General features: G+C 37.4%; 1 protein-coding gene across 1 annotated transcript; it reads left to right on the top strand.

Moving 5' to 3' along the window:
• Positions 1-110: 110 nt before the first annotated feature.
• Positions 111-21,061, top strand: cpsf1 (cleavage and polyadenylation specific factor 1). The gene is made up of 38 exons (XM_051872477.1): positions 111-278; positions 573-741; positions 1,376-1,403; positions 1,495-1,628; positions 1,715-1,795; positions 1,888-2,039; positions 2,653-2,799; positions 2,929-3,068; positions 3,712-3,822; positions 3,940-4,033; positions 4,167-4,254; positions 4,363-4,494; positions 5,525-5,576; positions 5,661-5,752; positions 5,903-5,977; positions 7,326-7,406; positions 10,258-10,350; positions 10,464-10,577; positions 11,044-11,185; positions 11,274-11,452; positions 12,266-12,405; positions 12,513-12,699; positions 13,061-13,267; positions 13,348-13,437; positions 13,529-13,672; positions 13,887-14,039; positions 14,200-14,316; positions 14,941-15,031; positions 15,119-15,203; positions 15,846-15,987; positions 17,392-17,544; positions 17,629-17,805; positions 18,069-18,135; positions 18,227-18,274; positions 18,372-18,527; positions 18,681-18,810; positions 19,902-20,040; positions 20,818-21,061. Exons 2-38 carry the CDS (start codon positions 598-600, stop codon positions 20,863-20,865), a joined length of 4,353 nt encoding a protein of 1,450 aa, XP_051728437.1. The 5' UTR covers positions 111-278; positions 573-597; the 3' UTR covers positions 20,866-21,061.
• The last annotated feature ends 664 nt before the right edge of the window (positions 21,062-21,725 follow it).

The raw sequence follows: 21,725 nt of genomic DNA, 5'->3' as shown, positions 1-21,725 counted from the left end.
TCTGTCTGTCTGTCTGTCTGTCTGTCTGTTTGTTTCAAAGAAGGGTGAATGAAAATGCGCATTATTCCTCGTAGCGGCAGGAACTCATTTTGCGCACATTGCGCATGTCGGACACATTTCAGCGCCGCACTGCTGGCGCGAGTCATTCTGGGATGTGTAATGAATGAAAAAGTGCTGTCCAGTGTGCTGATAATGTGCTGAGTTCAGTATTAAATATCTATATTCATGAGACCCAGTGGTCAAAGGGCTCATTTGGGAATTTGCATAATAATTCGCTGGTATGTTACAGTTTATTTTGCGTATCTACAAATCATGTTTATTATGATCAAATACAGCTAGCTAGCATATTAGCAGGATAGGCTTTAGATGCAAATAATGTCAACAAAACGTTAAAATGTGCGTAGAAATCAATAAATCGATACAATAAATCAGCAAATATGTATATTTAGCGCATTATCGGTTGTGTATTAGTCAGAGAATATAAAATCCCGCTGTGCAGTTTGTAAAGAGTCAGATGAAGCAAACAGCATCAGTATGAAACACTAGTCTTTACACTGTGTTTTATTCGTAAGGTGCTGAGAGGAGCTGCTATTCATCATGTATGCAGTTTACCGTCAGGCTCATCCGCCCACTGCTGTGGAGTTTGCCGTGTACTGTAACTTCATTTCCAGCCAAGAGAAAAACCTGGTGGTGGCAGGGACATCTCAGTTGTATGTCTACAGGATCATTTATGATGTGGAGGTGAGGATGGAGAGTGTTTTGATGTCTCTGCTTAAGTAAAACTGTGAAATGAAATGTATGAAGATATTTAGACGCAACAACTGTCATTTAAGTGGATAAGTGAATGTATGAAGTCAGTTCACATATGTGTCCGAGCAGAGGAACGACAAATATGTATGTATGTGTTTTAAAAGAATATGTTCACCAAGGCTGTGTTTGGTTTATTTAATAAATGTTTTTGTGGAAACCGTGATACACTACCATTCAAAAGAGACAGTAAATACATTTATGTTACAAAATATTTCTATTTCTAATAAATGCTGTTCTTTTGAACTTTGTATTCATCATTAAATCATGAAAAAACATGTATCACAGTTTTCACAAAAAATATTAATATGAATAAAAATATTGTAATAATATTTCACAAAGTCTTTGCTGTATATATGACAAAATAAATGTAGCCTTGGTGAGCATAAGAGACTTCTTTCAAAAACATTAAAAAAAATCTTTATTATTACGAATATTTGTTTTTATCATTTTAAACCTGAAGTGTGAGTGTGTATGTGATTTTACTGTAAAATAAATACCGTTTGGTTTGGTTTGCTTTGGTTTACAGTATATGAGTCATTAATCATTTGTTCTAATTTCATTCTAGAGCACTTCCAAATCAGAAAAGTCATCAGGTAGGACTTTTAATTTCATTAGTCATAATCAAGTATTCTGTAGATTAAGATTAATTTTAATTATTATTATGTTCAATAATAAACCTTACAGATGCCAAGAGCCGTAAAGAGAAACTGGAGCAGGTGGCGTCTTTCTCTCTCTTCGGAAATGTGATGTCCATGGCCAGCGTTCAGCTTGTGGGCACCAACAGAGATGCCTTGCTTCTAAGCTTCAAAGATGCCAAGGTACATTTGACTACATCAAAGCTAAAAAGTAAAAGAGTTTAAATAGTAAGTCAAGCTAATGTTTGCGTGTTTTTTTTCCCTTCCAGCTCTCAATTGTGGAGTATGATCCAGGCACTCATGATCTCAAGACTCTGTCACTGCACTATTTTGAGGAACCCGAGTTGAGAGTGTGTACTGCGTTCATGAGGATGTGTTGAACTGCTGTTTTGTGAAGATGTATATTTTGATTGATCTGTGGTGTATGTTTGGATCATTTTAGGATGGGTTTGTTCAGAATGTGCACATTCCCATGGTGCGAGTGGACCCAGAGAACCGCTGCGCCGTCATGCTGGTGTACGGCACCTGCCTGGTGGTTCTGCCCTTCAGGAAGGACACGCTGACCGATGAACAAGAAGGGATTGTGGGAGAGGGGTATGAAGAAATATTTTCTAGATATTTGCACACATTGTAAAATGATTACACTACTGTTCAAAAATTTGCTATGTTTTTTATGTTATTGTATGAAGTCGCATTTACCTGATCAAAAATACAGTAACACAGTAATATTGTGAAATATTATAACAACTTCAAATAACTGTTTTCTGCTTTAATGTATTGTTAAAATGCAATGTATTGCTGTGATGGCATTGCTGAATTTTCAGCATTATTACTCCAGTCTTCAATGTCACATGATCCTTTAGAAATCATTGAATATGGTGATTTACTGCTCAAGAAACATTTCTTATTATTGTCAATGTTAAAAACAGTTGTGCTGCTTTATAATTTTGTGGAAAGCCTGATTATGTCCGGATTCTTTGATGAATAGAAAGTTCAAAAGAACAGCATTTATTTGAAATAGAAATCTTTTGTAACATTATAAATGTCTTTACTGTTACTTGATCAATTTAATGCATCTTTGTTGGAATAAAATGTTAATTTCTTTGAAAAAAAAAAAAAACCAGTCATGTATCTATTAGACTCTATTACAGTTAAACTAGTATTTTTTTGCAGCATGATCTCAATGAAAATGTTTCTTCTCTTTCAGGCAGAAATCGAGTTTCTTACCCAGTTACATAATTGATGTTCGTGAACTGGATGAGAAGCTCCTAAACATCATCGATATGAAGTTTCTCAATGGTTACTATGAGCCCACACTGCTTATTCTGTTTGAGCCCAATCAGACGTGGCCAGGGTATGACTGTTTATCTGAATATCATCACTTCATTACATATGCATTTCCTGTCTTTAGCATGACGCTTTGTGTTTTATTGAGGCACCTGTCCACATGCTGATAAACAGATGTGTTGTTTGTTGTGTTTAGGCGTGTAGCAGTGCGTCAGGACACGTGCAGTATCGTGGCGATCTCTCTAAACATCATGCAGAAGGTTCATCCAGTCATCTGGTCGCTGAGTAACCTGCCCTTTGACTGCACTCAGGTCATGGCTGTTCCCAAACCCATCGGTAAAATATCATCCATACTCACTTCTACTGTTACTTCACCTGCAAGAACTTCATGTAGACATTAATCTCTCATTTTATGGCAGTGGTTATCAACCTTTTTAAATCCAAGGTTCTCCACAGTGTCGCCATGGGTCCTTAAAACTTCTTAATTTCAGTTGTATCAAATTTAAAGCAATAAAAAGTCTTAAATATCCTAAATGGTATTTGAAAAGCCTTAATTATCATTTCAAGAGGTCTCTACCCCACCCATATGGTATTAATATTATTTGTGGAGGTCTTAAAAAGCCTTAAATTTGATTTTAAAAACCCTGCAGATAGCCTGGGTCCTCATTGTCCACAACAATATTTGAATGCCCCTAAGCCCTAGTTTTATTTTCTGCAAAAAATATCTTAATCTTTTGGCAACCTTAATGGGTTTTCTTAATCTTAAGACCTTCTGATTGAAATGGTCCTACTTAAATGCTTGAAATTAGTTTTGTAGACATGTATAAATTAAGTGATTTGTTTTTTTTACCAAAAAATGAAGGAAGAGCAGTCAGTCAAGTGTCTAGTGTACATGAAAACTGCTTCAACACTGCTTAAAAACATCCCAGCATCCAACTCGTGAAGCTCTTTGCATGATAATGTTGTGTTTTTTTTTCAGGTGGAGTTGTGGTGTTCGCTGTGAATTCTTTGCTCTATCTAAACCAGAGTGTTCCTCCATTTGGAGTGTCACTTAACAGTCAGACCAATGGCACCACAGCTTTCCCCTTGAGTAAGTTCTTCTGGGACTCTTTGCCCAAAAATACAGTCCTCACAGTCAAAGTTATGATTACTAATAGATGAGTTTTATTCACTTTGATATTTCCATTAAATCTTTTTTGCTCTTTAGGGCCACAGGAGGAAGTGAAGATCACACTGGATTGTTCTCAAGCATCCTTCATTACCTCTGATAAGATGGTCATCTCACTCAAAGGAGGAGAAATGTGAGATCTTTTGTTTTTATGACCATAATATCTCCCATGTTTTATGTCACATACAAACTGGATTGGTGTAAACTGGACATTTGTATCAGAGTTTTGTCCATGTGTTTCTGGACTGAGTGTCTTGTGTGTGCAGTTACGTGTTGACGCTCATCACAGATGGCATGAGGAGTGTGCGGGCGTTCCACTTTGATAAGGCTGCCGCCAGCGTCCTGGCCACCTGTGTGAGTGTTTAGCTGTGCAAATCCACTCAAAATATACTGCACAGTCTTCAATCCTTCAAGTGCTTGCTCACAGACACTCACACTCTCCCTCCATCTCTCTCCTCTCAGATGATGACAATGGAAGCAGGTTATCTGTTCCTGGGCTCTCGTCTGGGCAACTCACTGCTGCTCAGGTACACTGAGAAACTTCAGGAAACACCAATGGAAGAGGGCAAAGAGAACGAGGAGAAAGAGAAACAGGTGTGTGTGAACTCTTGTGAAGAAAACTTTTAAGAATTTACTTCAGTGCAAAATAAATTCGGACACTTAATTGCATGTTAATTGTTAATTGAACTAGATTTGACAAGTAATCTGATGTCAATTGCAATTAAATGAAAATGTATTAGTTTAAATTTATATTAAATGCAATTAGCTGAACTTTAGAGTGTTTTTTACCGTACTTAAGTTGGACTTGCATCTTTATATGTAATTTCAAAATTACTTCTATTGTCTTTTTGAAATATGATTAAAGTGTTCTGCCAAATGCACTGACAAGCAGTTATGGTAAACTAAAATATATTTAAATATATTTGTAATTACTCATTTGTAATAACAATTCACTACATTTAAAGTATATTAACTTTAAATAAAATTTTATTGAATAACACACAACAGTTAAATTATACTTTACATGAGCTTTAGTATGTTAGTCAACATCAAAATAAGTGTACATTTCATGAAAGCACAACATAAGATTAAGACATAATGATTTAAAATGTACTTTAAAACAACTTTTAATTTTACATTATTAGAAAGTGCACTTTATAAAAATGTACTTAAGTGTGCTAAGAAACAGTCATGAAAATGTATTCTCTAAGTACACTTAAGTGGCCTTTTATTTCATTAACATTATATTATCTCTGATATATATTTTAAAAAATACTGTTGTAGTGTAGCTAGAAGTACACTACAAGTGCACATTCAGTACAGTTAAGTGCTTCTTTTTCTCAAAGGAATGAACGCATATATGCTGCAGCAGTAAGTTGCCCATCACTGCAGTTGTCATCATACACTACCGGTTTTACCGGTCACATAAAAGATTTAACCAAAATGATCAAATATCTTGTTAAAATAACCTTTAGACACTCTTTCCTAAAGCTGAGATCCAGCCAAAGAATAGTTTTGTCTTTTACAATACTTTTTTTCATGAAATGTTTCCTTTAAGCATATAAAATCTTTTGTAAAAAGGATCTGAAGCTTCTTTCTCATATTAAATGCCTCTATCTTCCAGGAAGAGCCTCCAAATAAAAAGAAGCGTGTGGATTCCTTGACTAACTGGGCAGGTAGTGTAACTAATCGCAATGTTGTACATGGACAGATATTTGTGTCAGTGTGTTTTGTATATATGTGTGAGTTGCTGTGTTCAGGTAAGGCAAATCTACCTGATGAGCTTGATGAAATTGAGGTGTACGGGAGTGAGGCTCAGTCAGGCACTCAGTTGGCTACATACTCATTTGAGGTGAGGTCCTATTTAATCTTATCTCAGTAACACATTATTTTACAAAATTAAGGACTGTGAATACCACATATGTACATTTCAAATGTTGTTGCCTGTACGAATTGCATGTATTGAACTAGATTTGATGGGTCATCTGATGTTTATGTCCAGGTTTGTGACAGCATACTGAACATTGGACCTTGTGCCAGCGCCTCCATGGGAGAACCGGCCTTCCTGTCTGAAGAGGTACCTTTTATTTTCTCTATATTGCGCTGCAGTAGTGACGCATTTTTGTAAGCTAACCCATATGTTTGCATCACCCTGGTTCCCTTGACAAAATCCCAATAGGATTTTTCCATTGTCATTTGGATTTTTGCAGAAAACCAACTAAATTTTATGATTCTTACACTTTTTATCAAGATAATCTTCATAAATGAACGCAACTTTTATGGATTTTGAAGCTTAAATTCAGTCACCAGTTGTAAAAAGCTAAATGTAGGTCAAAACTACTAAACAAACTACACCATGGTTGCATTACTTCAACATCACCATTAAGTACGACAACTCTTTGACCACGTACACACTGTAAAGTTTCAGGAGTGACAACCGCATTTAAATACAGGAGTGAATCCCCCAAAACCATGCCTCCTCTAAAACACATGAAGGCACACACACACAGCTGCTCTCGGCAAAGTGTCACAAGAGAAAATGTTAAACTACTTAATTTCTCAAAGCACATAACATTACAATAATAATGAACGTAAACAACTTAGAGAGCTTGTACCTGACTGCTGCAGATTCAGGTGTTGATACTGTTGACATGGAAACCCATAATTCCGAGTCTGAGGACATAACCGGCTCCGGTTATGTCACGGGTTGCCATCTCCTAATTACGGCAGTTATGGCGTGAGCAAGCTTATTGTTTTGATGCGGTAGGAACTGTAAAATGTGCCTGTTGTTTGTTTGCGGTGCTCCACGACTGATGTCTGTACAAAAACTCTGCATAATTTGAAACGGACTGATGACATATGATGTCTGCACAAACGGGGTGCGCAAGGGTATGTAAAAACATACATTGACAGGCAGGTAGGACATTATATTATTTCATTTGGACCAAATATAATGATTGGATGAACATTTTATGGTCCTACGCCTTCCACAGACGATATATATTTATAAAAATACATTTAGACCGTTTAACATAGAGATAGATCAGGACATGAGACTTTCATCAGTATAACAAAAAATGTTTCTGTAGAGAATTACCTGTTGCACCTTTAAATACAACATTAACAACTATTTGTTCAGTTCGGTTCTGTACACACTGTGTTGATTGTTTGTAAATGCTGTTGTCACTACCTGCATTTTTCTGGAGTTAATTCGGTTGTAGTAAACTGCATTTAACTTCGTAGTCCCATTTAGACACTTGTTAGCAACTGCGATCAGTGAGGTATTTAATACTGAACTCTGAGAGACAGCATGAAAAGTGAGGCATATTTAGTCTCAAACATTATTAGTTCCATTTAACAGTTGGGTTGGGAAAAAATATATATTTTTTTTATTAATTGTGATGCAATATCAATTCTTCCATCAGTTTCAAAATAACCCAGAGCCGGATCTGGAGGTGGTGGTGTGCTCAGGATATGGCAAGAATGGAGCTCTTTCTGTACTGCAGGTATGATTATCACTGCTGACACTGCCACCTGTGTACCTTCTGTTCTTGTAATTGTGGACAGTAATTGCATACAATTGCATGCGCATGCACTGCAGCTGGGTCAGTTTGAAGCAGAAATGCACAGCACTCTGTCCTGCGGCGGTGAGGCTCATCTGCCGCAGGTTGGTGCGGGTGCTACAGTGACTTCTGGGCTTTACCAGGGCTGCCTCAGAGATGGTTGGAGAGGCCTTTAAAACACCCGAGATACAGCAGAGGCACACTGCTGATGCACCGCTCATGCATTTCACACAGGATGCATGAAACTAGTGTTATTTGTCTAAGTGCAAATGAGGCCCCATTTACACCTGGTATTAACATGAATCTCAGGTGGTTTGATCTCAAATGTCCAATGTGTCTTAAAAACGACTTTGACGAAGAAAAAAATATACAATAGTTTTGGTCACTGCATAATTTCCAGTAATTCCATTTATGTTTAATAGTTTTAATGACTTTACTGTTATTCTTTAAATGTGGAAAACAGTAATAAAGAACAAAAAGTTGTGCCCAAACTTTTGTCTGGTGGGGTAGAGACCCATCCTTCAAAATCTGATGGCAAGTCTCAGGAGATGCATATTAAAACTGAAGACCATGAATACCAGAGTTAAATGGTGATCTGTCTCAACTGACCAGTTTTGTTCACACAAGACAGATGTTAGTATCAGGTGTGAACATGGCCTGAATCTGCTTGCTGTACAGGCACAGATGACAAAGTAAAGAGTTCACACAGTTTTCATTCACACAGAAATTAGATCACAACAGCAAATAATTCTGGTGTGAATGAAGTACAACTGCATTTTTGTCATGCAAGTTTTCAGCATGACTGATGAAGCAGATTTGAGAAGTTGAGTGATACATATGTATGTTTTTTGGGATTTATTACTTCAGTTTGATGTGATGTCTTACGTATGTTAGATATTGCCCTAACATTTTTTTATATAGCCCCTAAGTTGATTGGGTTTGACACCCCTGGCTAATTATGATGAATCTTACTGGTTTTATCATGTGGATGACTGGATAAAGCTTATGTTTATTGAGGTGAAATGTTGAAGTGTTTGTAACATTTAAACTAAATGCTGAGTTTTATTACTAGTACTAGACATAAATCGGCTAATAATTTGCAATTTTGAAATGATCAACATTGCCCAATAATCATGTTTGATGCTTGACTGATTAACAGAAGCGTTAACTTTCCATTGTGCTAGTTCTCATATCTACCAACAGCAGAGTCAATGGATAATGATTTATGTTTTTAAGTATTTTTAGTGAATTTCAGGTGAATGTTTCTTTAATTGTGTTGTATATGTGTACATCTCATTTGCTGTAATTACATTTTATTAGCCTGAATCAGTGGTTCCCAAACCTATCCTGGAGGACCCCCAGCCCTGCACATTTTGTGTCTCCCTCATCTATCACACCTGATTCAACTCATGTGAGTTGAATCAGAGACAGCAAGACCTGAAATGGGTGTGTCAGAAATAGGGAGACATACAAAATGTGCAGGGCTGGGGGTCCTCCAGGACAGGTTTGGGAACCACTGGCCTAAATACTTTCATTGCAAAAAGTAATTTTCTTAAACAGGATTTTTGTCTTGAACAAAAACCTAAACATTTTTAAATCAAGAGAAAGTTTGGAAAATGTAACGTAAGATGTAGGACAAGAAGTCTTGTTTTCAGAGAAATGTATAAAATTGAAGTAAGTTTATGCATAAACTTAACATTTATGCATGTAAGAAATAAACATAATTCAAAAGAAAAACAAGAGGTTTATTTTTCCGAGCCTGTTGGCAGTTATTTTTTCTGGGGTTTAATCATAAACTCACTGAAAGACGCAGTAAGCGATTTCTGAGAAACACCTGATATTTGAAATCAACACAAACAAACACACACACTCACTCCTCCCTTCATTGCTCTGTCCCCAAAATGCATGAACACACAATGCAAGAGTGGACATCTTGTTTTCATAGCTGAAGCAAAGCAAAACAATGCTTTGCGAAAAATAAAGCGAAGATGACTAACGGACGACAAGGAAGAACAAAAAAATTAACATACAGTACACAAGAATAAATACAAGCAAGAGTTTGTTGTTAGTTGCCAGCAGTACACCAGCTCCAGTCAAACAATGACACTCAAAACTGTCCTGTTACTATAGCTAACAACAACAGCATATCATGACATTCATGAAACATAGCAAAAACCAATGTTACTTGCATATGGAACAGAAACAACGCAACCTCGGCGTCCATTTTTAGGCCTTCCCACTTAGGGCTCTCTAGCACTGGAAAGCTTTTCTAATATTAACGCGGATCCTAAAGCCCTTGCCTGATCATAACCCTTCTTTTCCAGTGATATTCCTCTGACCTTTTCTCTTTTGTAATGTCTCTCAGCCATCTCTCTTTCTACAGTCTTTCTTCAAATCTCCCTCTTGCTCATTCTCTCTCGTACACAATCATGAGTGTATACTCCCCCTTGTGCTGATTGGCTACAAGTGTGTTGTGGTGCTTGGTCCAATCCTCTTTCAAAAATTGCTTACTACACCTTTAACTTTGATAAATTTCTCAGAAAACAAGACTTCTTATCTTACGTCATTTTGCATTTCAAATAAATATCTCTTGATTTAAGAGTGTTTATATATTTGTACTGCAAAACAACAAAAATACTGAATAAGAAAAGCACTTTTTGCAGTGTTGGCATTATAGGCCTCACATACTGTATATGTTGACAATATATTGGCCACTGGCAATTGAAAAGTGCATATAGGCCATCCATTATTACTTTATTATATTAAATTTGTAATATATTTTGCTGGTCTATAGAAAAGCATCAGACCACAGGTGGTCACAACGTTTGAACTTCCTGGATGCCATGACATGTGGACAGTCATATACTGTGAGGAGAAACCTGAAAAGGTGATTTGTTACAGCCCCCTGTCACTTTTCTTCTATTTGATAAATCACACACAATAGTCTTGTTTAGCTGTTTTACTGCAACTGCTTTACTTTGAAACTCCCTATGTCTGTAGTCTCCAGCAGAGGGCGATAGTGAGGGTCCTGAGGAGGAGAAGCATGAGCCCACAGTGGAGGATGACAAGAACAAACACGGCTTCCTCATCCTCAGTAGAGAAGACTCCACCATGGTATTCACAGACTATATTCTGCATAACATACTACCATAATACTCTTACTGTTATGACTGTATGCTGTATATACAGTGCAGTGCACAGTATGCAAATTTACTGTATTGGGCACATAATAGAGCACACTGCAGTATTGTAACCCACAATACAATGTACTTGACTTGACCTTCCCTTAATAATGTACTGGAAGTATTCAGTCACAATTTTTAACCTCTCATTGACTATTTTTTTTATTAGACTGCCAAGAGTTATTTTCAATATACTATATAGTATGTAGTAAGCAGTATGCTAGTATGTCATTCCATGCAGACAGATATTTCCATCACTGATCTCATATGTGCTTCAAGTTCATTGGATACTCTTCAACCAATCATAATGCTTGCAGTCACTTGCCTGTAAAATCTCGCCATAGTTTTGCCAATGTGACCTCGGCTTTACAGTGTGTCATTGCTCTCTGTGTGTTCAGATCCTACAGACTGGTCAGGAGATTATGGAACTGGACACTAGTGGTTTCGCCACACAGGGTCCCACTGTGTATGCGGGCAACATCGGAGACAATAAATACATCATCCAGGTGTCTCCTATGGGCATCAGACTGCTAGAGGGAGGTAAAGGAACACATCAGTGTATTTATAACCATGGCCGTATAATTAATGGCCTGTGTTTAATCTGGTCTCTTTTTCTTTTTGCACTCAGTGACACAGCTCCACTTTATACCTGTGGACCTGGGCTCTCCCATAGTGCACTGCTCTGTGGCTGATCCTTACGTGGTCATCATGACAGCGGAGGGAGTGGTCACCATGTTTGTGTTGAAGAGTGATTCGTACATGGGCAAGAGTCACCGCCTGGCACTGCAGAAACCACAAATCCACATGGTCAGTCTATGCAGACATCTTATACACTACCGTTCAAAAGTTTGGGCAAGATATGTCTCTTATACTCACCAAAGTGATGCATTTATTTGATCAAAAATACAGTTAAATAATAATGTAAAATATTATTACAGTTTTAAATAACTGTTTTCTATTTAAATATATTTTAAAATTTGATGACAAGGCTGAATTCTCAGTCGCCATTACTTCAGTGGTCTTCAGCATCACATGATCCTTTGGAAATCATTCTAATATGCTGATTTACTGCTCAAGAAACATTTTTTTTTTATTATTGAAAACAGTTGTGCTGCTTAATATTTTTGCAGGATTATAATGAATAGGAAGTTCAAAAGAACTGTGTTTGTTTGAAATAGATTTTTTTATAACATTATAATTGTCATTACCATCACTTTTGATCAATTTAATGCATATTTGCTGAATGAAAGTATTCGTTTCTTTAAAAAAAATCGTACTGACCCCAAACTTTTGAATGGTAGTGTATTTTATGCATGTGTATAAAATATCATGGAAAAATTAGTGTATTAATCTCATGGAAAAATTTGTGAAAAACTGTATTTTACCTCTAAATCTAAAGCAAATAAAGAAAATAATTCCTATATTTAGAACAGAAGATGTTTTTTTGATTTGTGGCAGTAACAATTAAAAATTAAATTGACACACATTTTCACTCAAATTCTTATTGCCTTAGTGTAATTACTATTAATCAAATCAGTTTCTCTTTACTCAAATAGTCATTTTTCATTGTTGAATTTTTTTTAATTCTTCTCAATTCGACCAATTCTCATTTTTTTCCAGCAATCACGTGTTATTACATTATGTGCATATCGTGATGTCAGTGGCATGTTTACCACTGAGAACAAGGTCAGCTTCCTGGCCAAAGAGGAAACTGTCATCAGAACTCAATCAGAGACAGAGACCATTATCCAGGACATCAGGTATCCACTCACTCATTTTTTTTTTTTTTTTTTTAAATGCTCTTATTTCCAGTCTTGTGACTTTTGTCCAAAATTACTCATTTTCTTTCCCTCATGTTCTTTGTCAGTAATGCGGTGGATGATGAGGAGGAGATGCTTTATGGGGAGTCGAACCCTCTGACCAGCCCTAATAAAGAAGAGTCCAGCCGTGGCTCTGCAGGAGTGAACTCAACTCAGACAGGAAGAGAGGGCGGCCAGAGCAGACAGGATCCGTCACACTGGTGCCTGCTGGTCAGAGAGAATGGAGTCATGGAGGTGACGAACATACACACTGATTTACAGAGATTTACTTGAAAGAGCTGTATTGATTTAGGTTGTATTCATGGTGAAAATAATGTTTTGAAATATTGAATATTGAAATAAAAGTATTTTTTTGTATATATTATTTATTACAGTTTTTATTTTTTATTATTTCATATTGAATATTAAATATTAAAATGTCCTTTTTTATGACTCTAAAAATCCATATAACTTACCCAAAAATACAAAAATGAAAAGTCTATTTAGTCATTAGGGGCTATTTCATGGTATAAGCTTCCATATAGCACAAAACATAAAATCTCTTTTTTTGTTCTTATTATCGGTTGTTAAAATTCTTTTGTCGTTTCTTAATCAGATCTACCAGCTTCCCGACTGGCGCTTGGTTTTCCTGGTGAAAAATTTCCCTGTTGGTCAGCGTGTTTTGGTTGACAGCTCTGCTAGCCAATCAGCTACTCAAGGGGAGCTTAAAAAGGAGGAAGTGACAAGGCAGGGAGAAATCCCATTGGTCAAAGAAGTTGCTCTTGTGTCTTTAGGCTACAACCACAGCCGTCCTTACCTGCTGGTGAGTTTATCACATGAACCTGCTCTTCTGGAGGAGTTGAAGTTTAATTTTTACTGAATTTGTCAATCAAATTTTAACAGGCACATGTTGATCAAGAGCTTCTCATCTATGAGGCCTTTCCGTACGACCAGCAGCAAGCTCAGTGCAACCTGAAAGTGCGCTTTAAGAAGGTACAAGCCAACACTAAATACTCTCCTCAGGACATTTACTCTAATGATGTGTAAACGATGATAAGTGATGGCGTTGTTTTCTTCCTGTCAGATGCCTCATAATATTAACTTCAGAGAGAAGAAGTCCAAAATTAGAAAGGACAAGAAGCCTGAGGGACAGGGAGAGGAGACTCTGGGGGTCAAGGGTCGTGTGGCCAGATTCAGATACTTCCAGGACATCTCAGGATACGCAGGGGTACGTCTGTCTGTGACTTGGTTTAAAATTGGTTCAGTTACCAAAAATTATTTTCAATAGATTTGTTAACAATAACAAAACTGCTGGCAAGTTATCAGAGCTGGCATATAAGACATTGACACTGATTTTAACAGTTTTTTCCAATTTTTTCCCCCTCAAGCCAAGCTTAAATTTGTAAAACAAGCACTACATATATGTGGGCACTGTTTTTCAGGTGTTTATCTGCGGGCCGTCTCCTCACTGGATGTTGGTGACGTCTCGTGGGGCGATGCGGCTCCACCCCATGACAATAGATGGAGCTATCGAGTCCTTCTCGCCCTTTCATAATATCAACTGCCCCAAAGGGTTCCTCTACTTCAACAAACAGGTACAAACAAGCTCTAAAATGCACATTAGCATTTGGTATTGGATGTTAAATGACTTCTCAAAATGTAAAAAGTGTTATTCACCCTCCAATGTATCTGGATATCTTGGGAAGATGATCTTGACAGGTTAAATGTGTAACTGAAATGCATTTGCTCCTCTAGGGCGAACTGAGGATTAGTGTGTTACCCACTTACCTCTCATACGATGCTCCCTGGCCTGTCCGCAAGATTCCACTCAGGTGTACCGTCCACTATGTGTCGTACCACGTGGAATCCAAGGTAATGCAAATGCTGTGGGCTGTAAATGAGGAGTTCACTGAATGTAGTCATAATTTAGCTCTTCTTGACCATTTTTAAACTTTTAACTTTAAACTATTCTATGACATTTAAAGGGACAGTTCACCCAAAAATCAGTATTCTGTCATCATTTACTAACTCATGTTTTTCTTTGGTGGAACATAGAAGAAGATATTTTAAAGAATGTTGGTAACCAAACACTTTTGGTGACCATTGAAAAATACAATCCGATCTGAAATTCGTGTTAGGGTAAAAAAGTTTGCATATTTCTCTCATGTTCAAGTTGGTCACACAAAATTGGCTGTGACAGAAAGATGCTTTGTTTAAAAATTAATTTCTGTGTGAACTGTGAATGCCTATTATTATGCATCGCTACTCTATTGGCAATGGACAGTGGCTCTTTTTTGCTGCAAAATTTTGCTATTGTGACTGCATCTTTAGAATTAGGCTGGCTGTTTTTGCCTCTTTAAGATTTCATATGCAAATGAGATTTGTTATGATTGACTAAGCTCTTTGCATAAATAAAAATAGTGTTCATCATTGAATTAGTGTTATGTAAGTGTTTGCATTCATTTGTTCATATGTGATCAATCGTGTGTGTTTCAGGTGTATGCTGTGTGCAGCAGTGTTAAAGAGCAGTGCACTCGTATTCCCAGAATGACTGGAGAAGAGAAAGAGTTTGAGACCATTGAAAGAGGTGTGACACTGTTTGTTCCGATGTGTACGTGGATACAGTGAATGTGTCTGATTTAATGGGGTCTTAATAGTTTGATTGTTCTCTCAGATGAGCGGTACATACACCCTCAGCAGGACAAATTCTCCATTCAGCTCATCTCTCCGGTCAGCTGGGAGGCCATCCCAAACACGCGGTAAGAACCACCTTCATGTTTCACTTAAAGGGATAGTTCACCAAAAAATAAAAATTCTGTCAGCATTTACTCAACTCTTATGAGTTTGAAATGACATGAGGGGTTGGTTCATCTTTGAAACACAAATGGAGATATTTTTAATGAAACCTGAGAGATTTATGTCCCTTCATTGAAAGTCCAGATAACCACAACTTTTAAGCTTCAAAAAGTTCATAAAGATTATAAGAGTAATCCACATGAATAGAGTGGTTTCATTAAAGTCTTCTGAGGAGACACGATCACTTTATATGATAAACAGATTTAATTTAGGCTTTTATTCAAATTTAAACATTAATCAATGCATATACAAAGTGCACCTCAAATATGGTTAACAGAAGCTCAAACCTCATTGGTTTTCATACATCAAGCAAGTACAACTGAGCTTCAGTTTACTATATTTGATGTTTGTTTATTAAGCGTAAAGTTTTGGTTGCATGGACTTTCATTAGAAGGACAGAAATTTTCACTAAAAATATCTTCATTTTGTTTCAAAGTTAAACTAAAGTCTTATGAGGTTGGAACGGCATGAGCTTGAGTAAATGATGACGATCACAAAAAATAAACAGAACTGTCTGTATAACATTGTTGAACTGTCTTCGTCAGCATTGACCTGGAGGAGTGGGAGCATGTGACGTGCATGAAGACAGTGGCTCTGAAGAGTCAGGAGACTGTATCAGGACTGAAGGGATACGTGGCAGTGGGCACGTGCCTCATGCAGGGAGAGGAGGTCACCTGTAGGGGCAGAGTGAGTCTTCACTTACACCAAACTAGACTATAGAATAACATTGCTTACACACATCCGTAAACACTCCTGACAGGTGCAGTTAGTAGTAGTACATTAATGGAATGGATTGACGAAATTCCATTGAAGAAATACCTCGTTTACAGGCATAATTGATGCACATAACTTTACTCCACAACTGAAAAATAAAGAGAGTAATATGGCTGATCATGTTAGATTTACAAGATCTAACGACAGTTAAAGGATTAGTCCACTTTAAAATAAACATTTCCTGATAATTTACTCACCCCCATGTCATCCAAGATGTTCATGTCTTTCTTTCTTCAGTCGAAAAGAAATGAAGGTTTTTGATGAAAACATTCCAGGATTTTTCTCCTTATAGTGGACTAAGGGTCCACTATAAGGAATAAGGAATAAGGGTCTTATCTAACGAAACGATCGGTCATTTTCGAAAAAAATTGTAAATGTATATGCTTTATATAAACAAATGTTCGCCTTCTAAACGCTTCCGCCAAAACCGCATTTCCGTATTCTCCAAAACTTGCGCTGCGTTCGTTCCGTAAGTAGAATAGGGAAGGTGTAGGACATACAGCGTATTTTTTTGGAGAATACGGAAATGCGGTTTTGGCGGAAGCACTTAGAAGGCGAACATTTGTTTATATAAAGCATATACATTTACATTTTTTTCGAAAATGACTGATCGTTTCGCTAGATAAGACCCTTATTCCTCGTCTGGTATCGTTTAAAGCCCTTTGAAGCTGCACTGAAACTGTAATTTTGACCTTAAACCGTTTGGAGGCCGGAGTCCACTATAAGGAGAATAATCCTGGAATGTTTTCGTCAAAAACCTTCATTTCTTTTCGACTGAAGAAAGAAAGACGTGAACATCTTGGATGACATGGGGGTGAGTAAATTATCAGGAAAAGTTTATTTAAAAGTGGACTAATCCTTTAAAGGGTTAGTTCACCCAAAAATTAAAATTCTTACTCACCCTCATGTCGTTCCAAACCTGTAATCCTTCGTTCATCTTCAGAACACAAATTAAGATATTTTTGATGAAATCTGAGTTGTTTTTTTTTTATCCCCATAGAAAGCAGTGAAATTACCACATTCAAGGTCCAGAAAAGTAATAAAATAGTCAACGTGACTACAGTGGTTCAACCTTAATGTTATGAAGCGACGAGAATACTTTTTGTGCGCAAAAACAAAACAAAAATAATATGCAGCCCTACAAACAAGCACAGCAAACCTGGAGTTTTTTTTTTCTCCAGAAAATTAGTCAGAAAAAATGCAATTAAATTTTTTCTTCAAATTATGCAGCCCTACCTTTGGTCTCTTTTAAGTCTTAACCTGCTTCTGTAAATCCTTTTCATCAAACGTCTGATCTGGGTTCATTCTATCTGACAGATCCTGATTGTGGATGTGATTGAGGTAGTGCCAGAGCCCGGTCAGCCCCTCACCAAGAATAAGTTTAAAGTGCTGTATGAGAAGGAGCAGAAGGGGCCTGTTACAGCTCTCTGTCACTGCAGTGGGTACCTGGTGTCTGCCATTGGACAGAAGGTACCATACTTTCAGATGTGCTGCGTCACATTAAATATAATGCCATTTCTGTTCCTTCTGTATGATGGAGTTGTCTCTGTGCAGATCTTCTTATGGAGCCTGAGGGATAATGATCTGACTGGCATGGCCTTCATCGACACGCAGCTCTACATCCATCAGATGTACAGCATCAAGAACTTCATCCTCGCTGCTGATGTCATGAAGAGCATCTCTCTGCTGCGCTACCAGGAAGAGAGCAAGACACTCTCGCTCGTCAGCAGGGTACCATGAGTTTGCAGTCAAATATCAGTCAATTGCAGTCGATTCCTTTTTTGATTTAGTTGGATTTAAAGAGGTAGTTCACCCAAAAAATGAACATTCTGCCATGATTTACTTATTCCAAACAAATGTTTCTTTTGTGGAATACACAGTAAGTTTAACTGAATCTTCACGCTGTTATTTTTCATACATCTGAAAATGAGTGTACAGGTGTAATGTGTACAGGTTGGCAGGTGTAATTGTTCCATGTTTTTGTTTCATCGTAGGATGCAAAGCCCCTGGAGGTTTATAGCATTGAATTTATGGTGGACAATAACCAGCTTGGCTTTCTAGGTAAATACATTCTTCTTCTAGAATCTTCTTCTATCTTATTAGTTTGACACTTGTAGACGTCACTCATTTGACCTCTTAAACCCTTGCTTAGTTTCAGACAGAGACAAAAACCTGTTGGTCTACATGTACCTGCCAGAAGGTGAGTCATTTATTTGATCTTTTCTGCAATACCTTCAGACTTTGCTCTTTCCCAGTGTCCGATATCATACGTATGACCTTCATCCTACCATCTTTAGCCAAAGAGAGTTTTGGGGGCATGCGTTTGCTGCGGCGAGCAGACTTTAACGTGGGCGCTCACGTGAATGCCTTTTGGAGGATGCCGTGCCGCGGCACTCTGGACACGGCCAGCAAGAAGGCACTCACCTGGGACAACAAACACATCACCTGGTTCGGTGGGTCCTATTACAAGCTTCTCTGGAGGCTTTTGAACACCTTCGCACTCTAGCTACCAACATTCATGAAACATGATCATTGAGCCATCGTTACTTTACAACTAGTTAAACCAGTTCATGAGAAACCTAACTCTGTTCTCTGTGTCTGTGCAGCTACGTTGGACGGTGGCGTCGGCCTGCTTCTACCCATGCAGGAAAAGACGTACCGCAGACTGCTGATGTTGCAGAACGCCCTCACCACCATGCTGCCACATCATGCTGGACTCAACCCAAAGGCCTTCAGGTACTGACTTAGTTCTGCTGACGTCCAGAGAGATGTAAATCAGAGAAACCCTACAACCAAGGCCTAAAATTAACTCTCGCCAAGCGTGAAATGTGAGTAAAAATGTTGCCGAGTAACATTTTTATGTTAGTAACATTTTTATGTTGGTCGGTAACATTTTTATGAATTCTAACAATGCAATATTGAGAACATGAACGACGCTTGGGACAGTTGATAGGCCAGTGCTGCATCTTCACGAAAGTTTAACCCTTGCCAATTTAAATATTCAAGCAAAAGGGAACTCAATTCATTAGCCAGAAATCTGCGTCTCAGTGCGCGATACTGAATTGAGCTCTCCTTCATATCTTCTTGCGCTTGAACAGACATATTCAAACAAAATTGTCAAAATGTCCATCTTGGCGAATATACTCGTATACATAGTCAGTTACGTCTTAAGTGAACGTAAACAGAACGAAAGAAAACATGTGTATCAGTAAATTTGATCCGTGCATTAGCTCTTAAAGTGACAGAAGCCCAATATTCCTGCTGCTTTTAATGTCAATCAAAAAAAGAAAAATCACTCACTACTCTAGACTGAATAACTTTCGTAACTTTAATAAGGATTAATCTGTTTCATGGCTGGTAAAAAATATTTACGACCGATAAATTGTCTTAAGTCACTGGCCATTGGCAGGTGTGGCAAAAAGTTTTAGGCCCTGCCTACAACATTCCAGCATGTCATTGCTTTACCCAACTTTTTCATGACCAATGCATTTCCATGACCTTTTTAAGAATTGTTTTTAGAGATAGGTGTAGATTTCCAGTTGCATCTCAGGGAATTTGTTTGCATGTCTGGAATCGTCTTTTTCTTTGGAACAGATTTAAATTTAAATTAATATCAATTAATTAATATTTAATATTGTACAAATGAGACCCTCAATGGACAGATGTGTGAGCAAATTTTACTCTACATAAGACAAAAAATATTTTAGAGCAGAGCACATCAAAAAAATTAGTAAGAGACATTTCCAGGCCAGATTTGACATTTCTGTTGCATATTATAGTGCACTTCTTTGTACCCTCTCAGCATTTCCTACTGTGTATTGCTGCAGGATGCTGCACTATGATCGGCGGATGTTGCAGAACGCTGTGAAGAACATTCTGGATGGAGAGCTGCTGAATAAGTACCTGTACCTCAGCACCATGGAGCGAAGTGAACTGGCCAAGAAGATTGGCACAACGGCAGACATTGTGAGTGCTGAACTCAGTTGGCTGTCAAACTTTATCTCAGGGCTGGATAGAGGAAATTACAATTATACACAAGTTCTGGAAATATATTGAATATATTTACAAGAACTTGATATAAATTAACCCTTGTTTCAGAAAAAAATCAGCTTATTAATTCCAATTCTGGAAATTCAGTCAAATAAATGCTTTTCATTTTCAACATTAGAGTGAAAATTAGTTCATATTTTGAATTAGATTTTTGTGTTCAGATTTTATATACAGTTAGTCATTTTTACTTTTTTCATTTTTATTATTTTTTAAATATCTATATAGTTTTCATTTGTTTATTTTAGTTACGGTTTTGAATTTTTAAAAATATTTTAAAATAGTTTTAATCTAAAAATAGTTTTTCTTTTTCTTTTATGGTTTTAGTTAAACCATAGTAACTCAAATCTGGAAATTTAAGTATCAAAATGATCTGAGTTTCCAAAACCAGTTTCCTACTAGGAATCTTGCGATAATTTCGGTAGCATATGAAGGCAGCATTAAATATCCATATTATATCCAAATATCCCTACGTAAAGCGCTTTCAGTACCCAGAAAAGCACTATATAAATGAAACAAATTATTAATATTAGCACTTGCTGAATGCCAGTTAAACTAGAGAACCAGAAAAATTGTTTAATTATACTTTACACAGATTCTACACTAATTTACACTGACCATCTGTGACAGCAATAATCTCCTCATGTGCTTCTATCTTTCCTGTTCTTGAGCTTGTCTGCTCTATATTTGTTTCAGATCTTGGATGATCTTCTGGAGATTGACAGAGTAACTGCTCACTTCTGAAGAGCTTCTGCTCTCACTCTATGTATTTCGTCACCTGAGGATTTCCTCTCCTGCCCTCTGTTTTATATTTCAGTGTTTTCATAGAAAATCAGAAAACTAAAATTTGTCATACTGTTTGTTTTTTGACAAAGGAAATGCAGTAAACGATATTGTATTTCATAGAATATTTTGTAAGTAAAAAAGAAAAAGAAATGAACATGTTTTGCTTCTTGACACTGATACTCTGATGCTTTCAGTGTCATTCTTCACTACAGACACAGGCCATTCTCTGTCGGCAGATAGTTTGACCACTAAAAGGGTACAACTAAGCAAATTTCTCTTAAGCCCGGAACACACCAAGCCGACGCACTAATGGCGACAAAAGCAGACTGCGGGGTTGGCTCACGTCGGCAGTGTCTGGGTCTAAAATTGCCCCGACGGCCAAGTTGCACATCCGTTCTGCGCACGAAGAAATGCCTTTCCGTACCAGCAGGAGGCAGTAGCTGAACAGCCAATCAGAATGATCAGATGGCCCGACGGCGATTCAACATGTCGAACTGGCCGAAAAAAAGCAGACGAGGAACAACTTCAGCCGACGGTGCAGAACACACTGAGAAAACTTAGTCGGCCGACGAACAAAAACTGACCGTTGGCTTTGTGTGTTCCGGGCTTTAGACTTTCCTTGTCAAAAACACTATAAACTGCCATAAGAAAAATGTAATCCATAAACCATGTCATTCGTTTGGCAGTGTTCATAAGGGAAGCACGAGATCTGTTTGTTTTCTGCGTTAAAGTCACGATGAAACTGAAGTAGCAACAAATCTTTTCTTCTGTATTGTGACGTACATCCGAGTGTAATGATTTATCAAAAAAAAAAAAAA

The sequence above is a fragment of the Ctenopharyngodon idella genome, chromosome 19 (assembly GCF_019924925.1).
Source record: "Ctenopharyngodon idella isolate HZGC_01 chromosome 19, HZGC01, whole genome shotgun sequence".
NCBI classification, from domain to species: domain Eukaryota; kingdom Metazoa; phylum Chordata; class Actinopteri; order Cypriniformes; family Xenocyprididae; genus Ctenopharyngodon; species Ctenopharyngodon idella.
The sequence above is the reverse complement of the archived record's forward strand: the minus strand, read 5'-3'. Positions and strand labels throughout refer to the sequence as shown.

Bases quoted from the DNA above. Each gene is read 5' to 3' on its own strand.
- cpsf1 (XM_051872477.1), top strand. From the start codon at position 598: ATGTATGCAGTTTACCGTCAGGCTCATCCGCCCACTGCTGTGGAGTTT. The intron at 2,800-2,928 runs GTATGACTGTTT...TGTTGTGTTTAG, and splicing joins CCCAATCAGACGTGGCCAGG to GCGTGTAGCAGTGCGTCAGG. The intron at 4,255-4,362 runs GTGAGTGTTTAG...CTCTCCTCTCAG, and splicing joins CCAGCGTCCTGGCCACCTGT to ATGATGACAATGGAAGCAGG.